The sequence below is a fragment of the Vipera berus genome (assembly GCF_964194415.1).
Source record: "Vipera berus genome assembly, chromosome: 3".
Classification (NCBI taxonomy): Eukaryota; Metazoa; Chordata; class Lepidosauria; order Squamata; family Viperidae; genus Vipera; species Vipera berus.
In genome coordinates, this window is record NC_138204.1 from 150,482,967 (window position 1) to 150,504,488 (window position 21,522).

Sequence of the window (21,522 nt, forward strand, 5' to 3'; positions counted from 1 at the left end):
TGCCGGAATTTAGCAAACCGCGGAAACTGAGCGCCTTTCGAGGAGCAACTGGTCGACCTCCGGGCGCGAAGAAGCAAAGCGAACGACTCCGTCGCGTCGTGAAAAGCAAAAGCAGGGATGGTCAGAAGTCTGGCCGCTGCCGCCATCGTGGTGAACGGGCAGAAAGGCTTCTTCCTCGTTCAGGGAGAACCCGCCGTCCTTCTTCGCGTAGTAGGCGCTTCGCCTTTCGGCGTCGCGCGCTCCCCTTTTCCTGGCCGTTGCCTAGGAGATCAGAAGCGGATGAGCGGCCTCGCGAGGAGGGCTTTCGGAGCGCCCGGGCGGGCGGCGGGAGTCAGCCCGGACGGGCAGCCGTGCTCTGAGGCGCGCGCCTCTTCCTTGTCGCGTGCCGAAGGCGTCCCTTCGCCTGCGGTCGGGATCCGCTTCCTCAGCCTGAACGGGAGTCGCTGCCGAGCGGTGGAAGGACGAGGTGAGACGGGCAGGTTGGAGGGAGTGGAATCTACGTCGTTTCTCTGATTACTTGGGGAATGAAAAAAAACACAGCTGTTTTCCGGGCCACAGTTACACTACTATTCTACTCCGGAGTAGTTAAGCCAGGGGTCTTCAAACCTGGCCCTTTTATGACTTGTGAACTTCAACTCCCAGAATTCCTCAGCCAGCGTGCCTGGCTGAGGAATTCTGGGAGTTGAAGTCCACAAGTCATAAAAGGGCCAGGTTTGAAGACCCCTGAGTTAAGCCGATACTCTTTCCATGTTTTCGATTTTCACTTCCCCCACTCGCTCCCATTAGTGAGTATCAGAGTTCATGGAGTCTGTACTATAACGTGAAACGTTTGGAAGGTGTCAGTTTGGTTTGGTTCTGAGTGGTATAGAATAGATCACATCGTTTAGGTGAGAAATGATAAAGGTCTGAGTTACAGTAACAAAGGATTATATATATATAAAATTTAATATATCAACCGTATGCTGTATAGTTTCCTATATTAATATTTAGGTATTGTATCATTTTAGAGACTTGACTACTTCTGTGTAAATAACCAATCGTGATTTGATGATTGTATGCTGTATTAACTAAATAAGTAAATAAGCATTTAAGATAGTATCCCAACTCTGCAGAACTGGTAGCAGATTATAAGAAGCAAGAGTAATTTTAAGCAGTAAGTAATGTCACACAATCAAAAGTACAAAGTGGAAAGATAATGATAGTCTGAGCCACACAAATCTAGAAGCCCTACATTTTTTGTTTGATTTAGCATATGAGAACCTATTATGGAACAAAAAAATAAACTCGAGCAAGTACAAACAAAAATACCACAAATTGTTGGGAGACTCTTCAGCCAGCCATCATTATTACAAGATTTTTTTAAAAAAAAATAGAGTTAAAAATGAAAAGCAGTAAATAATTTTTTTAAAAAAGCAAAGGTTTAATTCCACAAACTCCATAATATGTGCCTCCCCCCCCATATACACGCATGGTCACAAATTATAAAGGAAACAACCTTCCCTTAGCTAGCAGGATTTTCCTTTGAATATCTTTAGAAGGTAGAAAGGACTTAGAGGAAAAAGTATCTTATTGGCTCTGGGTGTTTGCACAGAACATCTACCATCCTATATCATACTAGGTGAGCCAAGCTGACCAGATTTAGAAGTTATCTAAATTACACTATTAGTCTAATTTTCACACTAATTATTTAAGGATTTGATGAAATGGATTGCATCCCACAACAATTTACACTATAATTTGATTAAAATATTTGTATTCTGTTTCCTATTAAAAGAAACAAAGCAGTGGCTTAAAATAATTAAAATTGCAATTAAAGTGGCTTAAAATAATTAATGAAAATGTGTATTAATTAAAAAATACAATTTAAAAATTCAAAAATTCAAATGAACAATAAAGCAATAGCAAAAGAAATGTAATCAGCTGTTACTGTTTCAAGTTCCATAAGAATTGGCAGTTTATCTTAGAAATGATAAATTGTCCATGAGAATTTAGATGAAATCCTTGGGCCATAGAAGGAAGGAGGAGAAGACAGAAGGCAGGCACACCAGACCAAGTCTAGCCAGAGTCACAATACAATATCATCTTGGTAGATAGTAAAGGAGACCAGAGACCAACAAACACTGTATAATTATTATAATGACTTGCACTTTGAAGAAAGACAACTGCCGTGAGCTCTGTTGAAAAGTCACCTTTCCCCCATCCTTAAGAAGTGGCCTTTGGAAAACAGCATCTAACAAAGCTAAGTCCTTTCAGATCACATGGATTAAAACAAAGCACATTTAGGAATGTACTTCATTTTAATCTATGTGAAATTGGTTAAATGTTTAAAGTGTAATGGGCTGAATTTGATGTTAAAACACTTTTAATTAAATGATTGTTGTACAAAAAAAAGGTCTGTTGTGAATAAAGCTCCCCTCATCCATGATTTGATCGAGGAGGAAGACGCAGACCTGGCATGCATCACGGAAACTTGGTTGGGCCCAGAGGGAGGGGTCCCTCTGATTGATCTATGCCCTCCAGGTTTCCGTGTGCTACATCAACCTCGGGCTCAGGGTAGGGGAGGTGGCGTGGCGGTCATTATTAGAGAGACCCTCCGTCCATGGGAGGCCACTGCCCCTCAGATAGACGGATGTGAGTCCCTCCTCTTAAGGTGGGGTCCTGGTGGTCAGTTGGGCCTGCTACTTGCATACCTCTCTCCAAGCTGCATAGCAACGGCTCTGCCCAGGCTACTTGACGCCCTCTCGGGATTGGCGGTTGAATTTCCCAGACTTATGGTTCTGGAAGATTTTAATCTGCCTTCCCTGGGCGGTACATCGGAGGTGGCCCGAGAGTTCATGGCTTCCATGATGGCCATGGACCTGACCCAAATTATTCAGGACCCGACTCACGAGGGGGGAAACACACCTGATCTTATTTTTATCTCTGGGCAGTGGCTTAATGGTCTGGGGGGGGGTTACTCCAACATCTCAACCCCTTTCATGGACAGACCATTATCTCCTGCGGTTGGGCCTCCGTCACGTCACCCCCTGCTGTCAGGAGGCAGAACCGACCAGATGGTTCCGCCCCAGGCGCCTGATGGACCCAGATAAGTTCCAGATGGCGCTTGGATTGATTCCTACCTCCCTCTCCCACAGCCCGGTCGAGTCCTTAGTTAATGCCTGGCAACAGGCTGCCTCGGAGGCTCTCGACCGCGTTGTGCCTTTGCGGCCTCTGACCCGGCGTAGGTCCTGGCTCGCTCCTTGGTTCTCCAAGGACCTGCGGGAGATGAAACGCCGGAGAAGGGGCCTAGAGAGCATGTGGAGAACCAGTCGGTCCGAGTCTGACCGAACACAGTTAAGATCCTTTTCTAGATCTTATCTTGTGGCAATGGAGGTGGCAAAGCACGCTTACTTCACCACCCTTATTGCGTCTGCAGATAACCGCCCGGCCGCCCTGTTTAGGGTGGCCCGCTCCCTTTTAAATCAAGGGACGGGAGAAGACCCCTTACAAGGACGGGCCGAGGAATTTAGTAAATATCTAGTGGACAAAATTGCTCAGATTCGGGCTGGTCTGGACTCTGACTGGGCAGTATCTGACAAGAGGAAAACGATGAGTTTGGCCGAGAACACTTGGGAAGAGTTTGATCCTGTGACTCCGGATGAAGTGGACAGGATCATGGGGAAATTAAGTGCCGCCACGTGTTTATTGGACCAGTGTCCCTCCTGGCTGGTCTATGCCTCTCGGGAGGTTACACGAGGCTGGATCCTAGCAGTTATCAATGCCTCACTAAGTGAAGGGTACTTCCCTGCCGCCTTGAAAAAGGCGGTGGTAAGGCCCCTCCTTAAGAAACCTGCATTGGATCCAGCTATTTTAAATAACTTCCGTCCTGTTTCCAAACTTTGCTTTCTTGCGAAGGTCGTTGAGTGCGTGGTGGCACGGCAGCTCCCTTTGGTTCTAGAGGAAACTGAGTATCTGGATCCGTACCAATCGGGTTTCAGGCCCGGGTATAGCACGGAGACAGCATTGGTCGCGCTGGTGAATGATCTCTGGCGGGCCCGAGATAGGGGTTATTCCTCTGTCCTGGTCCTATTAGATCTCTCAGCGGCTTTTGATACCATCGACCACAGTATCTTGCTGCGTCGACTTGAGTTGGGAGTGGGAGGCACCATTCTGCAGTGCTTCTCCTCCTACCTCTCCGGCCGTTCGCAGATGGTGTTGGCAGGGGGGCAGAGGTCAACCCCTAGGCCCCTTAGTTGTGGGGTGCCTCAGGGGACGGTACTCTCGCCCCTCCTGTTCAATATCTATATGAAGCCGCTGGGAGAGATCATCCGTGGCTTCGGGGTGAGGTATCATCAATATGCTGATGATACCCAGCTTTTCATCTCCACCCCGAACCAACCCAGTGATGCCCTCGATGTGATGTCCCGTTGCCTGGAAGCGGTACAGATTTGGATGGGAAAGAACAGGCTCCGGCTCAACCCAGCCAAGACTGAGTGGCTTTACGTACCGGCATCTCGTTTAGTCCAAGAGGTTCCATCTTTGGTTATAGGAGGAGAGATGTTACCTCCCGTTGATAGAGCACGCAATCTAGGCGTCCTCCTGGATTCACAACTCAGTTTTGAAGATCATATTGGAGTTGTGGCTAGGGGGGCATTTGCCCAGATTCGCCTGGTACGCCAGTTGCGCCCCTTTCTGGACCGAGATGCCCTACTCACAGTCACCCACGCACTCGTTACCTCTCCTATAGATTACTGCAATGCTCTCTACATGGGGCTGCCCTTAAAGACCACCCGGAGGCTTCAGCTGGTGCAGAGTGCGACTGCACGGGTAGTGATGGGAGCACCCCGATACTCCCATATTACACCCCTCCTGCGTGAGCTGCATTAGTTACCGGTTGCCCTCCGGGTGAGATTTAAGGTGCTGGTACTTACCTTTAAAGCCCTACATGGCTTAGGCCCGGGATACTTGCAAGACCATCTGCTGCCGGGAACGAATTCCCATCGCCCAGTACGCTCACACAGAGAAGGCCTTCTCAGGGTACCGTCGGCTAGACAATGTCGGCTGGTGACCCCCAGGGGAAGAGCCTTCTCTGTGGGAGCGCCAGCCCTGTGGAACCAGCTCCCACTTGAGCTTCGGATGGCTCCAGATCTCCAGTCCTTTCGCCGTGGCCTCAAAACACTCCTTTTCCACCTGGCTGACCTGGACTGACAGGGATTTTAATTATGTTTTTAATTTTTTAACTCTAATTTTTAATTTATTTTAATTTTAATTTATTGTACAGAGGCCTTTAATTTTAATTTTATCTTAACTTCTGTATTTATTGTATGTTATTGTTGTTAGCCGTCCTGAGTCCTTCGGGAGATAGGGCAGCATATAAGTCCCAATAATAAATAAATAAATAAATAAACAAACAAACAAACAAACAAACAAACATCATTATATTTATCATTATATAGGGAATGGTTGCTGGAATTGGGTATGTGTAGTTTAATGAAGAGAAGGGTGAGGGGTGACATGATAGCAGTGTTCCAATATCTCAGGGGCTGCCACAAAGAAGAGGGAGTCAAGCTATTCTCCAAAGCACCTAAAGGCAGGACAAGAAGCAATGGATGGAAACTAGTCAAGGAGAGAAGTAACCTAGAACTAAGGAGAAACTTCCTGACAGTTAGAACAACTAACCAGTGGAACAACCTGCCTCCAGAAGTGGTGAATAGGGTTTCCTGCCTGAGCAGGGGGTTGGACTAGATGACCTCCAAGGTCCCTTCCAACAACAACTTCTTCTTCTTCTTCTTCTTCTTCTTCTTCTTCTTCTTCTTCTTCTTCTTCTTCTTCTTCTTCTTCTTCTTATTATTATTATTATTATTATTATTATTATTATTATTATTATTATTATTATTATTATTATTATTATTATTATTATTTTCATGTTTGCAGTTAACTGTTTAAGGAAGAAGGAATGAGAATTATAAAAATTCCACTCCATTTTTGGTTAAAAATAGACATAAATGTTTTAATTGGTGGAAGCCGTAGTTACAGAAAACATATCCCATCTATTTAAAGCTGAAATACACTATTTCTTTACTGTAAAAGAGAAAACAGTAACTTGTTTTATATTAAAGCTTTTTTTTTTACATCAGCTCTGCAGTTTGAAAACAGCAAACGTAGAGGTTCACCACTGGGAAGTAGAACACTTTATTTTGATACCCACGCCTTTGTATGCCTCTTGGAAGAAAATGGTAATGAATATATATTCTACAATGTGAATAACAATAACAGTTTTGTTATTCTGTATCTCTTCAGAAATAACCTCTTACATAAATACTATTTTGTATGCATTTTTGAAGTAAGTTAGCTGCCATTTGTATTTAGTTGTAGTGTATTTATGTCACTGTAACAGTAAGTATGAGTTTTTGGGGGAGGTAGTTTTAATGATATTACACAGCTGCATATTAGTTACATATTAGAACTAGATTTCATTTTCTGTCCATTTCTGTATTTTGAAAGTAATGCTGTTAAACATTCATATACATAAGTCATACAAGTATTTCATTGCTAAGATACTATCTTCTCACTAGTTACCTCTTATAATAATGCAAGACTTATATATAGGGCTTTTTTTTCAAACATTATACATACATATCAGTTTTAGATGTTCCATACGCAAAGTGCAGTGTGCCACTGGGAACATTTGAAAACATTAAAAACCAGTGCAAAGGCCATAATTTGGCAGTGGCTAAGTGAAGGCAAGAGGGACGGGGTTAGGACGCTGAGCTTGTCGATCAGAAGGTCGGCAGTTTGGCGGGTCGAATCCCGAGTGCCGCGTAACAGAGTGAGCACCTGTTACTCGTCCCAGCTTCTGCCAACCTAGCAGTTCGAAAGCACGTAAAAATGAAAGTAGAAAAATAGGGACCACTACGGTGGGAAGGTAACAGCGTTCCGTGCGCCTTTGGCGTCTAGTCATGCCGGCCACATGACCACGGAGATGTCCTTGGACAAACACTGGCTCTTCGGCTTTGAAACGGAGATGAGCACCGGCCCCTAGAGTCGGAAATGACTAGCATGCATGTGCAGGGGAACCTTTACCTTTTTAAGTGAAGGCAGGGCATAGAGGGAAGGTAAGATGTTGAGAAGTTTGGGTGCCAGGGAGATACGTACTTAGTGCTGGGAGATGTTAAGATCATTGGCTTAAGGACTAAAAGCAGAAGCCAGTACATTGGTAGCAGCTGAGGGGAGGCAAAGAAAGGAAGGTATTAAGAAGATGGGTGGGCTGGCTGGCTGGCTGGCTGGTGGAAAAGGTCTTGCAGGGCATCGTTAAGGCCATTGCAATATGGAGCAGACACACTAGCCATGCAGAAAAGGAGGGAGGAAAGGGTACAACACCAATCAGATTTGCCCTACATCCTTCTTAAAATCAATCCAGCTAGGTTTGTTTCTGTAAGTAGTAAGTTCAACAAAACAAAGCTTCCAACAAAACGTCCAAATTGCTATAGTTTGTATTTGAAGCAAAAGACATTTTTCATTTAACGTACAAACCGGGTTCTGTATAAAATGTGTAAGAGTGCACTGCAAGGGGTGTAGATTTGTGAAGCACATTAAATCTTCATAGTCCCTAAAAAATTTAAGAATTCCGCCTCATTATTTAGGGTTACATGATCTTTAATGATAATATATGGGAAGAGATGGATTTTTTCTGCTCACCAAATTATTATTGAAACTCTTGTTTTTATGATTATGCTTGTTGAATCAATATGTATGTAGCAAATAATAATGTTTTATATTGTTTTAGGATTCACCACTCAGCAATCTGAGATCATTGTGTCTGCTTTAATGAACATTATGAAAAACAATATGGATATGATACACAAAGACATGGTCACCAAAATGCAACAGGTTGAGAATGTATTTAATATATAATATTTACCAGGGTGGACTCAGATTAAATCCGTCTAAAGTTATAGAAATTTAGTTATAATAACTGGTTTTGATAGTGCTATTAACATAAAATGTGTGGGAAAGTAAATATATAAAATACGTCTGTGCTAAACAGTATGATCTCTGTCTATTCATAAACCATGCAAAAGCATTCAATATTTGCTGATATGGGCTTATTTTGCATGGGTTCTTATATTTACCTTCAAAGTTAATGCTTCTTCATGAGTCCAAGGTGAGTGTGGGGACATGCATATGGCATCTGTCTTACAACTCTTCAAATCAAATGAACATTTTTGGGGATCACACTAAAACTGCAGAATGCACCTGCCATTCCCAAGAAAAGACAGAACTATTTTAAGTAGTAACAGACAGATCATGTAAGCACGTCAGCAGGTGCCAAAACATATTTTTGCCTTTGAATCTCAAGCAATTATAATAGGCAAAGAGTTGTACAAACATGTACACTACAGGAACCTAGTTGTCTATTCATAGCTTAAATAGTCCTGCATCATAAAATCTCTAAACTACCTTACTATATATGATCTCATCTAGCATTCCTTTTTTGTACCATGGAAACTGGGCAGGATAAGTAAAGATTTTTTTTAAAAAAATTAAGTCTAGTGGGACTTCTCTGCATATAGCAGGTACCATGCTTATATTTGCTTAATCATATATTGTATTAAATTATATATTATATAATCTACATAATATTGCATAGACATTTTAGCTAGAATTATTATTATTATTATTATTATTTAAATTTATATACCGCCCTATTCCCGTAGGACTCAGGGCGGTTTACAGGGAAAATTAAAATACATAGCATACAAAATTAAAATCAATTAAAACTATTAATTAAATTACAGTCCCTGAAATAAAACTAAAAACCAATTAAATTAAATTAAATTAAAACCCCTCAGTCTGGGCCAAACGGCTCGAAGAACCAGGTTTTCAAGTCCCGCCGAAATGAGCGAAGGTCGGGGGCAGTCCTGAGAATGAACATTGAGGATGATATCTCAGCACTGGTTGTACCGATGGCCTTAAGAAACTCTTTTTGTTTTGCTCCAAAGGAAATTGCTGTTCAGCAGATAATGTCTCATATTGGTGTTGTAAAAAAGGATATGATTATTTTGGAAAAGAGTGAATTTTCAGCACTCCGAGCAGAAAATGAGGTATTTTTTTTAAAAAAAATGTATTGCCTATTTTTTTGAATGTATATGGATGAAATTTTAGTGGTAGCCCAAAATATGTTGAATCAGTTTAATATTAGCTACCATCTAGAAGTTAAGGAAAGACTTCTGTTTTCAGTTTTAAGGTAGAAACCTTGTACTAAATAAAATCACTGACACCAAACAATTGATAGGGGTTTTGTATTTAATCACACTGAGAGTAGAAGATAAAAGAAATGTGCTGTGTTCGTGCCTATTTCATTGTAATTTTGAAGTCACATCTAACAAAAATATAAAGAAATACAGTTTCTGTAAAACTGGAAATCTTGGTTTTTAACTTCCCCTTTTCACCTTTATGTTTGTATTTGTGAAAGCTTTAATAAGATCAATATGCTTGCTACATTCAGTTCAGCACTGTACAGGAATATCCAGTAGATGCTTATTGAATATATCCATATACAGGCATATATAGTACTTAATGTACTTAAATGAGTTCCCCTCTTCTACCTCATTATCAAACTGAGTTGACTGTAGCTTAAAATATGTATTTGCTACATGCTTCACTACTTTTTTGTCTGGTGTTTTAAGTAAGCATATTCTTTTTTTTATGCAAAGAAAATAAAACTTGAACTTCAGCAGCTAAAAAAGCAAGTAATGGTAAGTTACACTGTTTTCAAAATGCAACTTCAGAATATAAAATAATTATCTACCGTACTTTCTGTAAGAAGTTACTTTATAATTTCACTCTGGGTCCACTTATATAGGAGCAAATGCCATTGGGCTCTACTGCTCTTACTTCTGAATGAATAGGTATAGGATTATATTCTAAAATTGCAAGCACTTGGTAAGAACCAACACATTAGCTGCATTGTCAAAATCCAGCATATCTGCTTAACCCATCAACAAGGAATAAGTTTCTATAAACACAGATAGTTTAAACACCGTTAAATACAAAAATCCTGCATTAGTCTAGAAAGGATTTATTGCTTTTGATCTTACAAATCAGAATGATAATGAAATTACATGTTGACTTAAAATATATAAACTTTATGATACATAACTTAAAATACATATGATATACATATCTCATGCACTTATACTAACAATCTGTACATGGAACCTTAGAAATACTGATGTAAGGCTTTGTTCTATCTTGCATCTTTTGGGCTGTGCCCTGGCAGCACCAATAAATTGCTGGGAAAATTTACCAAGCCCCAAATTTAAGAAGAGGGCTGGGACTTTGTTATCAAAATAAGTTGTCTACATAAAGTGGAACCGCTTCATTTGCTTTTCATCTGTAATAAACTAATCCATAGGAAACAGTGCCAAAAGAATCTCAGTAATAAGAATATATTTATATTATATTTATATTTATTAAACTTATATACCGCCCTTCTCCCGTAGGACCCAGGGCGGTTCACAAGGCAATTAAAACAACATTACAATACAAAAATTAATAGCAATTAAAATAGATTAAATTTTCCTTGATTAAAATCTAAAACCCGTATATCTCTGATTAAAAACCCAATTACAATAAGTTAAAAAATTAAAAAATCCTCAGTCCTGGCCGGAAAGCTCAAAGAGCCAGGTCTTCAGGTCCCAGCGGAACGAACGAAAATCAGGGGCAGTCCTAAGCTCTACGGGTAACTGGTTCCAGAAGGCAGGCGCGCCCACAGAGAAGGCCCTCCCCCTGGGTGTTGCCCGGCGGCACCCTGAGAAGGCCCTCCCTGTGGGAGCGCACAGGACGAAGGGAACTTGATGCCGGCAGCAGGTGTTCCCTCAGATATCCCGGACCCAAGCCATTTAGGGCTTTATAGGTCATCACCAGCACCTTGAATCTCACCCGGAGGGCAACCGGAAGCCAATGCAGCTCACGGAGCAGAGGTGTTATATGGGAGTATCGGGAGGCCCCCATCACAACTCGCGCGGCTGCATTCTGCACCAGTTGAAGCCTCCGAGTGGTCATCAAGGGCAGCCCCATGTAGAGAGCATTGCAGTAGTCTAACTGGGAGGTCACAAGCGCATGAGTGACCGTGCGCAAGGCATCTCAGTCCAGATAGGGCCGCAACTGGCGCACCAGGCGAACCTGGGCAAAAGCCCCCCTGGTCACAGCTCCTATATGATCTTCAAGGCTGAGCCGCGAATCCAGGAGGACACCCAAGTTGCGAGCCCTATCGACGGGGGGTAACAGCTCACCCCCCCATCATTAAAGATGGAATAGAATGGTTCACTCAAGATGCCTGTACGCACAGCCACTCAGTGTTGGCAGGATTGAGTCTGAGCCTGTTTCTCCTCATCCAAACCCGAACCGCCTCCAGGCAACGGGACATCACGTCGAGGGCATCACTGAGTTGGTTTGGGGTGGAAAGAAAAAGTTGGGTGTCATCAGCATACTGATGATACCCCACCCCAAAACCACGAATGATCTCACCCAGCGGCTTCATATAGATATTGAACAGGAGGGGAGAGAGGACCGACCCCTGAGGAACTCCACAAACGAGAGACCTCGGGGCGGACCTCTGCCCTCCCGTCAACACCGACTGCGAACGGCCCAAGAGGTAGGAGGAGAACCACTGCAAAACAGTGCCCCCCACTCCCAACCCCCTGAGACGTCGCAGTAGGATACCATGGTCGATGGTATCAAAAGCCGCTGAGAGATCTAATAGGACTAGGACAGAGGAACAACCCCTGTCCCGAGCCCGCCAGAGATCATTCTCAGCGTGACCAATGCCGTCTCCGTGCTGTACCCGGGCCTGAAACCCGATTGGTACGGGTCAAGATAATCAGTTTCCTCCAGGAACAGAGGAAGCTGATGCGCCACCACACTCTCAACAACCTTCACTAAAAAGCGAAGATTGGAGACTGGACGATAGTTATTCAAAATAGCTGGATCCAGGGCAGGCTTCTTGAGAAGAGGTCTCACCACCGCTTCCTTCAAGGCGGCGGGAAAGACACCCTCGCTCAAAGAAGCAGATATCACTGCCTGGAACCAGCCTCGTGTCTGCTCCCGAGCTGAATAAATGAGCCAAGAAGGGCACGGGTCCAATAAACAGGTGGTAGAGCTCAGCCTCCCCATAATCCTGTCCACCTCCTCGGGAGGCACAGGATCAAACTCAGTCCAGATAATACTCTCAAGACCGCTCGATTCTTCCCCGTCAGACTCTGCCCAGTCAGAGTCCAAACCGGTCTGAATCTGAGTGATTTTGTCCGCCAGATGCTGGCTAAACTCCTCGGCCCGCCCCTGCAAGGGCTCCTCCCTCACCTCCTGAGAAAGGAGGGAACGAGTTACCCTAAACAGGGCGGCCGGGCAATTATCTGCGGACGCGATGAGAGCGGCAAAGTAATTAGACTTCGCCATCCTCATCGCTGCGAGATAAGACCTAGTAAAAGATCTTATTCGCAATCGGTCAGATTCAGACCGGCTGGATCTCTAACAGCTCTCCAGACTCCGTCTCCGACGTTTCATCTCCCGTAGCTCCACAGAAAACCATGGAGCCCATCGGGATCTATGCCGGATCAGGGGTTGCAAGGGTACAACCCGGTCAAGTGCCTCGGTGGCAGCCCTCTCCCAAGCCTCCACCAAGGCATCATATTTAATAATATTCTAGTAAAATTACCGTAATTAAAATATCTTCAGCAAAAAATAGACATTTTTAAATAGGTTGATACAGGATTGCTTGCATACTCTCAAAGTAGTCCTCAACTTGTAACAGTTTGCTTAGTGACCATTTGAAGTTACAATACTGAAAGAAGTGATTTCAGACCATTTTTCACACATCATGTTGCTACTTCACTATGGTCATGTGATCAAAATTCAGAAGTTTGGCAGCTGATTCATGACTGTTGCAGTGTCCTGGGGTCATGTGATCACCTTTTGTGCCCCTCCGACAAGCAAAGTCAGTGGAAAGCCAGATTCACTCAATAACCAAAGTGATCACTTGACAATTGCAATGATTCACTTAACAACTATGGCAAGAAAGGTGAAATGGAGCCAGACTCACTTAACTGTCTAACAATAATTTCTGTGCTTAGCAACAAAAACTTTGGGCTCAATTGTGGTTGTAAGTTGAGGACGTTATTATGTACTGCTTTTGGAAACGCCTAATAAAGTCTTTCCTTACATTCTAAATTAGAAGCGTTTCTCGCACTGGGTTATGTGCTGAAACATTGCTGTTGAAAAAGTAAATCATTAACAGATGTTTCTGTGATAGTGTTCAATAGATGTTGTATCATAGCAACAGAAAGACTGTATTGCAGACCTTCAGAACTTAGCTAATTTAAGGCACCTTTTATAAATTATGTTGAGGTTTGTTGTAACATAAAGAGCAGTATTCATTTGAGTAAACATTTTTTGAGTAACATTTTCAAGCTTTTATTTAGTTTTCTCTAGCAGGAGGAGAGTTTGGTAGAGTAATAAAAGAAATGACATATTTCTGGAATCATTTAGGGCTGTTGATTAAATATAGTATTACTTTCTTGATTAAAGAATCTGAACACAGGCATTCAGTTTAGTTCTATGCAATTTTTTTCTAGGATGAAACTTCCAAAGTGCGAACAGATAGCAAGCTAGATTTCAATCTAGAAAAAAGCAGAGTAAAAGAATTGGTATGTATGCTTTCCTTTTATATAAAGATTGTTCAGAAATACTGTCATACTGTAACACGTACTTCTGTGTTAACTGTGAAGCAGCTTCTCTTAATTATGTTACTGTTTGATCAAATAGTATTGTGAGGATGACACCTGTCTAATGTTTTAATCCATTAGATTAAATGGATTAAAATGAATTAAATAAATGAATTTAAACATTAGTTTTAGATAACCTTTTTTTTATAGAACTTGAAATAAATTATTTTAACCTCACTGGCTCCAGAGTTTAGATTCTCCTTAATGAGAATTAAGTTTAGATTCTGCTTAATGAGTTCAAGAAACATAGCTAAAAATAAATTTTGGAAGATATTTATGGTTTCCCTAGGCCAGGGGTAGGCAACCTCGGCTCTTTTATGACTCATGGACTTCAACTCTCAGAATTCTTGAGTCAGCTATGCTGACTCAGGAATTCTGGGAGTTGAAGTCCATGAGTCATAAAAGAGCCGAGGTTGCCTACTCCTGCCCTAGGCCAATGTAATTTAGAAGTATTTCATTTGGAACTTTACTGATGGTATTTAGATAGCATTTCATTCATATGATTGTTAGTAAAGAAGATAAAATAGAATGTGGAAGAGCCAGAAACTGTAGCTGCAGTGATATTTTAAGACGATTAATCACAAATGGAAGATGACCCTTTTTTTTAGAAGCAGAAGATAATTAACTACTCTTCTTTTTCAGTATTCACTTAATGATAGAAAAATATTGAAAATGAGAACAGAAATAGTGGAATTGGTAAGAATTACAAATATAATTATTAATCACAGTAAAAGTCCTTTTCTTACACATCCTTATTTAATTAGTCAAATGAATATAGCCACCCCTCTTGTCAAAGGCAACTCTGGGCAGCAAACCTGTAATCAGATAAGAACAATAAATAAAAACAAACAATATACACTATAAATGTATTTTTAATAATATCATAAAGCAAAAGATGCAAACCACAGGAGGGGAAAAAATAAAAATGGCCACCTCAACAATGGAGCCGTCTGAGCAGTTGCACAACATAAGTAAGACTTGAGGGCTTTTCATAATATCAAAAGGGATGGAGCTTTCGTTGGGGGAAAGAATGCTCCATATGGTAGGTACTGTTGCAGAGAAGACACCTATCCTATGATTTGAAGCTCCCTAGCCAATGGGACCCACAACATGCCTGCTCTACCCGATCTAGATGGATGGCAGATAGAACTGGGAGAGGCAGTCCCTCAGATAATCCATGCCACGAAGGGCATTAACATTAAAACCAGATCTTGAATTGGACTTGCAAGCAAATTGGCAGCCAATAAAGCTCACGGAACAGAAGTGTAATATGTGCTGCTCTAAAAGTGCACATAACTGCCTGCGCTGCTGCATTTGTATGAGCTGTAGTTTCCAGAAAATCTTCAAGGGCAGCCCCATGTAGAACGCAGGGGTCGGCAACCGGAAAAAGGAAAAGAGCCACTCGGAACCGGTTCCATCACACAAACAAAAAAGTGGGAGCCACAAAAAGTGTGCGCCCGTGCATCCACTCACGCGCATGCGCAAAAAACATTTTGCGTATGCGCAAAATGGGAGGCACCTGTGTGGCGACGGGTCTCCCCTTTGGAGAGGTGCATGCCGTCCCGTTCGGAGACCTGCCGCGTTCGTCAAACATGGACCAACGCGGCAGCTGTGCAAACGGGACGGCGGCGGCTTGGGACCTTTCCCAAGCCGCCGCCGTCCCGTTTGCACAGCTGCCGCGTTCGTCCATGTTTGACGAACGTGGCAGGTCTCCGAAAGGGACGGCGGAGGTTTGGGAGAGGTGCGTGCGCACCTCCGCCCTTCGGAAAGGTGTACCTCTCGGAACGGGCGTTGCCACTCTCCATTTGGAGAGGTGCACGCGCACCACTGCCCGTTCGAAGAGGTGCGCGCGCACCGGGCGACTGGGAGCCGCAGGAGATGGCTCAAAGAGCCGCATGTGGCTCCGGAGCCGCGGGTTGCCGACCTGTGCACTAGTCCAATCTGGAAGTGTCCAAAGAATGGTTGACTGTGAGTAGGGCTTAATGACCCAGGAAGGAGCACAACTGAACAGATGACGAAGCTGTGGTATAATGAAGTTGCTATCTAAACTGCCCGACTATGACCATTACAGCTGGTTCTTATTCTTTCATGAATTACTAGAAAAATTATAGTGCAATATAAAAGTGAAATGCTTTTGGTTTTAAAGCTTTAGGAAATTAAATGAATTACGCAAAAATGATGGATGATAATATATGGCAAAGATCAGCTTTAAACTGGTATCTATTTCAGAATTTTAATATCATCTAGAACAGGCATGTCAAACTGCCGGCCTATGGGCCAGATGAGTCATGCCAAAACCACGCCCACCCTATTGCCGGCAATGGGGGAAAAGTTGCGATACGTCGCACGATGTCACATGACATCGCGAGTTTGACATGCCTGATCTAGAAGTAAGAAAAGTCCTTAGATATTTCCCTAATTTAACCTTTTGTTCTTAGTAAATCCTGTTATATATTACAAAGCTTAATTTCTCCAACTGATGTGTATCTCCAAAAACAGTATGAAGACTTGATAGATTATGGAGAATTGGTTCAGGTTGGTGAAGGTTTAAATCTGTTTGAAATGAAATATCATTCACAGATTTAAAATAACCCTAATACTATATACATTAAGATATTTGATTCAACTTTTATATTAAATCTGAAATTATTTAAATAGTATTGCTCTATATACACATATTTGAATAAGTTTTATTAAAAATGAATTTTTAATTGCCAGACAGGGAAAGAAGAATACAGTATTTTAATCTGATTATAATACTGTACATAAGCAATTAGCATTGTGTAGTAATACACACATATGTCATATTATTTAAGAACAAAAATAGATTTTTCCTTCCCTTTAAAATGGTATATAAAATAAGAGAACATGTTACATAAAAGAATTACAGTGTTATTTTGGGGATATGTTTGCCTAATATTTTAATAAAATGCTTAAAACTGTATTAATGTTGACAGATTTGTTTAAAAATGTTTTCTCTATTTTAAGCATGCCCAGCAAGATCGAGCTTTAACACAGACTTACAGGAAAATAGATACTGAAGTTGCAGGTCTGAAAACAATGCTTGAATCACACAAACTTGACAACATCAAATATTTAGCTGGTAAGTTATCCTTTGTCTACATATATACTTGGTCAATTTCCTGATTTGCCTGATTAGTTTATGTTTATGTTTAATATTTATGTCAAAAATGATAGTTTCTGGTTGGTACCCGAAACTGTTTAGTTTAACATATTAGTTTAGAACATACAGCCCCTGATTCTTATCTGTATTAGTATATTTTGGTGGCATAATCTCTTCTCTACATTGGTTATGTGTTTGATGCCGCAAATAACTTTTCCCTACTAGTTACATAGTACAGCTTTCATTTTTGATGCTTAATTACTAAAACAGATAGTATCTATAAAACACATATTATTAGCATAAAGTTAATTTAATATATGTAACAGTGTATAAAATTTGAATAGCATAAACTTTTAATATTGTGATAAATAACTTGAAAGAATAATTTAAACAATATCTTTACTCTAGTCCTGCTTACTTTGTATTTCTTCCCTTTATTTGATTATTAGTCTTTTCAATTTTCTTCATTCTCTGAAAGGCAAAACATAATAGGCTATGATGTACAGCCTAGCAAAACATTAGTTTCCACGTTGTCTAATAATACACAGTTGCATGTAAGATTCTAGTAGAGATGTGTTTGAATATTAATAGCTCAGGTTGGTAGTTGGGCTCTTGGTTTGATCTCCAAACTTGGCAATTTGGCTGCAAACGTTTCGTCTCCATTCGGGTGGACATTGCTGCGCTACGCTAAAAATTCTAGTAACATATTAGAACATTTTAATGTTGATAGAATTGTATTTTTGAAAGGACTAAAACCTAATCATATGTAAACTTATTTTTATACCTAGAAATCCTTATGTATATATTTTTTTCTCCCTTTCTTCATCTAGGTTCAGTATTTACGTGCCTTACAGTAGCACTCGGATTTTACCGTTTATGGATATAATGAAACATTATTTTCAAGGATTGTATTAGTTTGACGTAAAAAAATAACATGTTATTTCCATCTGAAATAATTTATTTGTTGCACTGAAGAATGTAATCAAAGAATTACATATGGGCTCCTGAAAACTATATGGGTATCAAAACCTTGCCTGTGTTATGGGCAGCCATATTTTGCACAGAATATCTCCACTGAGAACTGAATGTTTATATGTCTCCAGGATATTATGATCCTAAAAAGGTAGCATTTAGAATACCTACTTCATGTATCAAATGCAAGTTTTAAGTTAGAAGAAGATTAGTGGTATAACAACAAGCATTAATACTAAGTGAGAGGGGATAAAATAATCCAATTGCCTTTATTTATCATGTTCCTTCAGAACTAGAAATTCTTGAATTATGTCATGGTTTACTTCCTTTGTATTGATAACCAGGATTCTAAAGATTTCTTGTTGATGTATGTAATGGATGTTTCCATTGTCATCTATTGTTAATAAATCTCTGTCCAACTAAAAATGTTTTATAAGCAACTGTTGTGAAAAGATTGTGCTGATAACAAAATGTCAAAAGAATAGTAGACAAAATCTTAGCTCGTTCCTTAATATGAAAATAATGGAAGCAAAAACTTTGCAAAAGTTTAATTTTTAAAGTTTTACTTCCAGTATTTTTATATTAGGGAAACAACTGAGAAACAAGGCATTTTTTTTCTTAATAAAATAATAAAAGGCTACCAACACAGTCATAAACCTAATTTTAAAAAAAGGTTAATCGGGTTTACTCTCAGCCAATGATTACAAGGTTGTAGCCTAAATTTGAGATTTTTCAATATTTCTAGAATAACAGTAAATATAAATCAGTGACCAAATTTATCTGCAGTTGAGCACTTATAAGAAGTTCTTTAAAGAGAAAACTCCTAAGTAGAAAATAGTATTGGCAGTTGCAGCTAGAAGATACCAAATACCACAAATTACCTGAAAATAAATTCTCATGTAATCAAAAGAATAGTCATTTGCAGACTGGAAAATTATGTGAACAAGCTACCCCAAAATTTAAACCAAGTATATATATCCATAGGCACATTTCTTCTAAGGAAATGTGGAGGAGAATGCTTGTTTTACATAAGCAATTGGTTAATTGTTAATTTTGGCAACCTAAAGGAAGTTATCACTTTTATAACAAAACAGTAAATTGATAGTAACTTTATTATTACCAAAGAAGAGGAAAAAATGCATACTTGTTTTCAGCTCAGATACCAAAATAATCCTGCAACAAAAATAATTTTAGTTCGTACTTAATTATTTCCTTCTTTTGTGACTTTTGTTAGACAAGCAAAATAGCCATTGATTATGATCCATTTAATTAACTTGAATAAAGATGAGACTTGAATAATATTTTCCTAAAATAAAGATGATGAGTGGTTACACTATTTTTATCAATTTTATAAATATAAAATACTCAGAAGAAATATATTGATGAATAAGATTTACTGAATAATACGGATTATGAAATATCATTTCAAGATAGGTTACCACATACATTTGACCTTTTTTTATTATGCTACGTGTATAATTACTTCTCTGTAATAGCAGTTCCAAAGTCTTTACATGTAAACTGTCACAAATTAGTGGCAAATAATGTTTTATAAAGAAATTCATTTACAAATAGATACCTTAGATTACACTAAATAAAATAATAAAATAATCTGAAATAGTTAACATTGCCAGTCCTGAGGTTGGTCTATTTGGTGAGCCCGTTTTGTGTTTGTGTGGGTATGTGTTTATTATTGCTTTTTAGACCAGGCAGTTATATTTTGTGATTAAGTTTTAACTATAAAACATCATAATTGTATTTTTTAAATGCCATCGATACTTCTAAATTTTGTTTTTTGCTAAATTGTACCTTATTAGTGGTTTTTCTTTCTAAATAAATGTGACAGTGTCTTTCTAAATAAATGTACATAGATAGAGAGAGAGAGAGATTTGAAATATTTATATACCATTTCTAGGGTTGTCTTCTTGAAATTTCCTATTTGAATAATTTTAATGGAAACTAAATGTAATCCTAATCAGTAAAGACCCAAGGGGAAAAAAAGGGAATTAAAGTTATCTGGTTTTCTATCATGGCACAAAATTTATTGGGATATAAAGTGTCAGAAAACTTCTATGTGGAGTAAGTGCTTTAAATAACAAATTATTCAGGACAACTTTATTGTCCCTCAAATTATGTACTACCATGAGAAAATTATATTGCTGCTGTTATCTCCTCCTTTCTTTGAGCACAAAATGTAGTCTCAGTGTAGCAAATACATTTTAAAATGGGTATTATTGATAGTATTGTTTTCATTCTAGGATCAATATACATGAAATTGGAAACTAGCAATGTTTTATGCAGAAATGCATTCTATTTATTCTGTTTTCAGTCCAGTCCAGTATATAGATTAAATTCAGGACAAAGCTATTTATATAAAAAATTCTGAAAGCTCTCATTTCTAGAGAGCATCAGGTGGGAAAATACATATTTAATCTAAAATGATTTAACTTACAGTTAGACAGATAGCAGGTGAAGGTGGGGTTCTTTCATTAATTGTACCAGTGGCTCTTGGCCTAACTGAAATTTCTCTCAGGCAACTTCAGGAGATAAGAATGAAATAAATATATATTTGATTCCTATTCTATAAACTTGGCCATATTTATGGAAGATATTTTTCAGAAAGCTCCCCTTTTTAGGAACAGACTTTCCAGGTTTGAACATGTGTTTAAAATTTCTCTAATGAGGCAAAATGCTGAAGCTAGTACCAATATCATTATTGTACATTTCTTTCATATTACCACGAGAGATGAGATTCTATGTATAAACCATCCCACTGCATTAAACAGCAAAAGAAACTCCTGAGACATTTTTTTCTCCAATAGAAAAAAAGCCATATGGGTACAGAAGTAGCATAGCAGTTTGGACATTTTCGTGCGCAAACAGTATAGGGAAACTTTTCCTTTTCTCCCCTGACCCTCCCATTTCCAATGTCCATCAATTAGTTGCACTTGCTTTATTTTGGAAACAGCCTGTCTGCCTTGGACATTCCCAATTGATGACTTTGGGGTTTAGGTCTGTCTCGTGCTTCCAAGCTGCACACTTGCATTCCAGAGTTCCCTCCCAAACCTCCCTTTACATTCCAATGCCTTCCCCCCAACCTCCATTACTGTTGACTGGTTGCGAGCAGGGCTGCGTAGCTAGTCAACCATGACACTACAGTATGTATATTTTGCCAGGAATTGATAAAAATTTCTATTGAAGTGGAGTTCTAGCCAAACTAAAGTATCAATCTATCCTAGTTTCACCAAAGAAGTCTCAGATAAAATAAGATTAAGAGCCTGAACTCATTGGATCAATACAACTACAATCTTTTATGTGCTTTCCAGCAATTACCTCCAACAATCATCAAGATCAGATTCACAGATTTGATAACCCCATGGATGCAGAGACCTTTATTGTTGAAATCAGTTGATGGATAGGTTTGTGTTTCATTTCATAGCAATTGTTAAGGGAGAAGTGTGAATCTGCCCAGGGTGAGGGAAAGAAAAGCCTCACTGTAAAGGTACATGATTTTTTTCTTGCCTCTACTCTTAGCAACTTCACAATAATGAGTCTGGGCATATTGCCATTTTAAATCTTGTAACTTTGAGTTTAAATACTTGGTTTGAAATTGTTCTGCATATTTACTTGTAATAAGAGAGATGAACTACAATGCTATCTTAC

The 21,522-nt window shown here is 39.8% G+C and overlaps 1 protein-coding gene and 1 long non-coding RNA gene across 2 annotated transcripts in view; one reads left to right on the plus strand and one right to left on the minus strand.

Annotated features, from left to right (window-relative positions):
• Positions 1–20,545, plus strand: MCUR1 (mitochondrial calcium uniporter regulator 1). The gene is made up of 9 exons (XM_081322329.1): positions 1–466; positions 6,117–6,215; positions 7,766–7,869; positions 8,982–9,083; positions 9,696–9,737; positions 13,614–13,685; positions 14,406–14,459; positions 16,752–16,866; positions 17,718–20,545. Exons 1-9 carry the CDS (start codon positions 118–120, stop codon positions 17,771–17,773), a joined length of 993 nt encoding a protein of 330 aa, XP_081178455.1. The 5' UTR covers positions 1–117; the 3' UTR covers positions 17,774–20,545.
• Positions 14,542–21,522, minus strand: part of LOC308664812 — a 22,654-nt gene continuing 15,673 nt past the window's right edge. Inside the window, exons 2-4 of the long non-coding RNA XR_014025751.1 lie at positions 18,980–19,032; positions 17,306–17,358; positions 14,542–14,578 (exon numbers count right to left, since the gene is read on the minus strand). This is a non-coding gene — a long non-coding RNA (uncharacterized lncRNA). The remainder of the gene's footprint in view (positions 14,579–17,305; positions 17,359–18,979; positions 19,033–21,522) is intronic.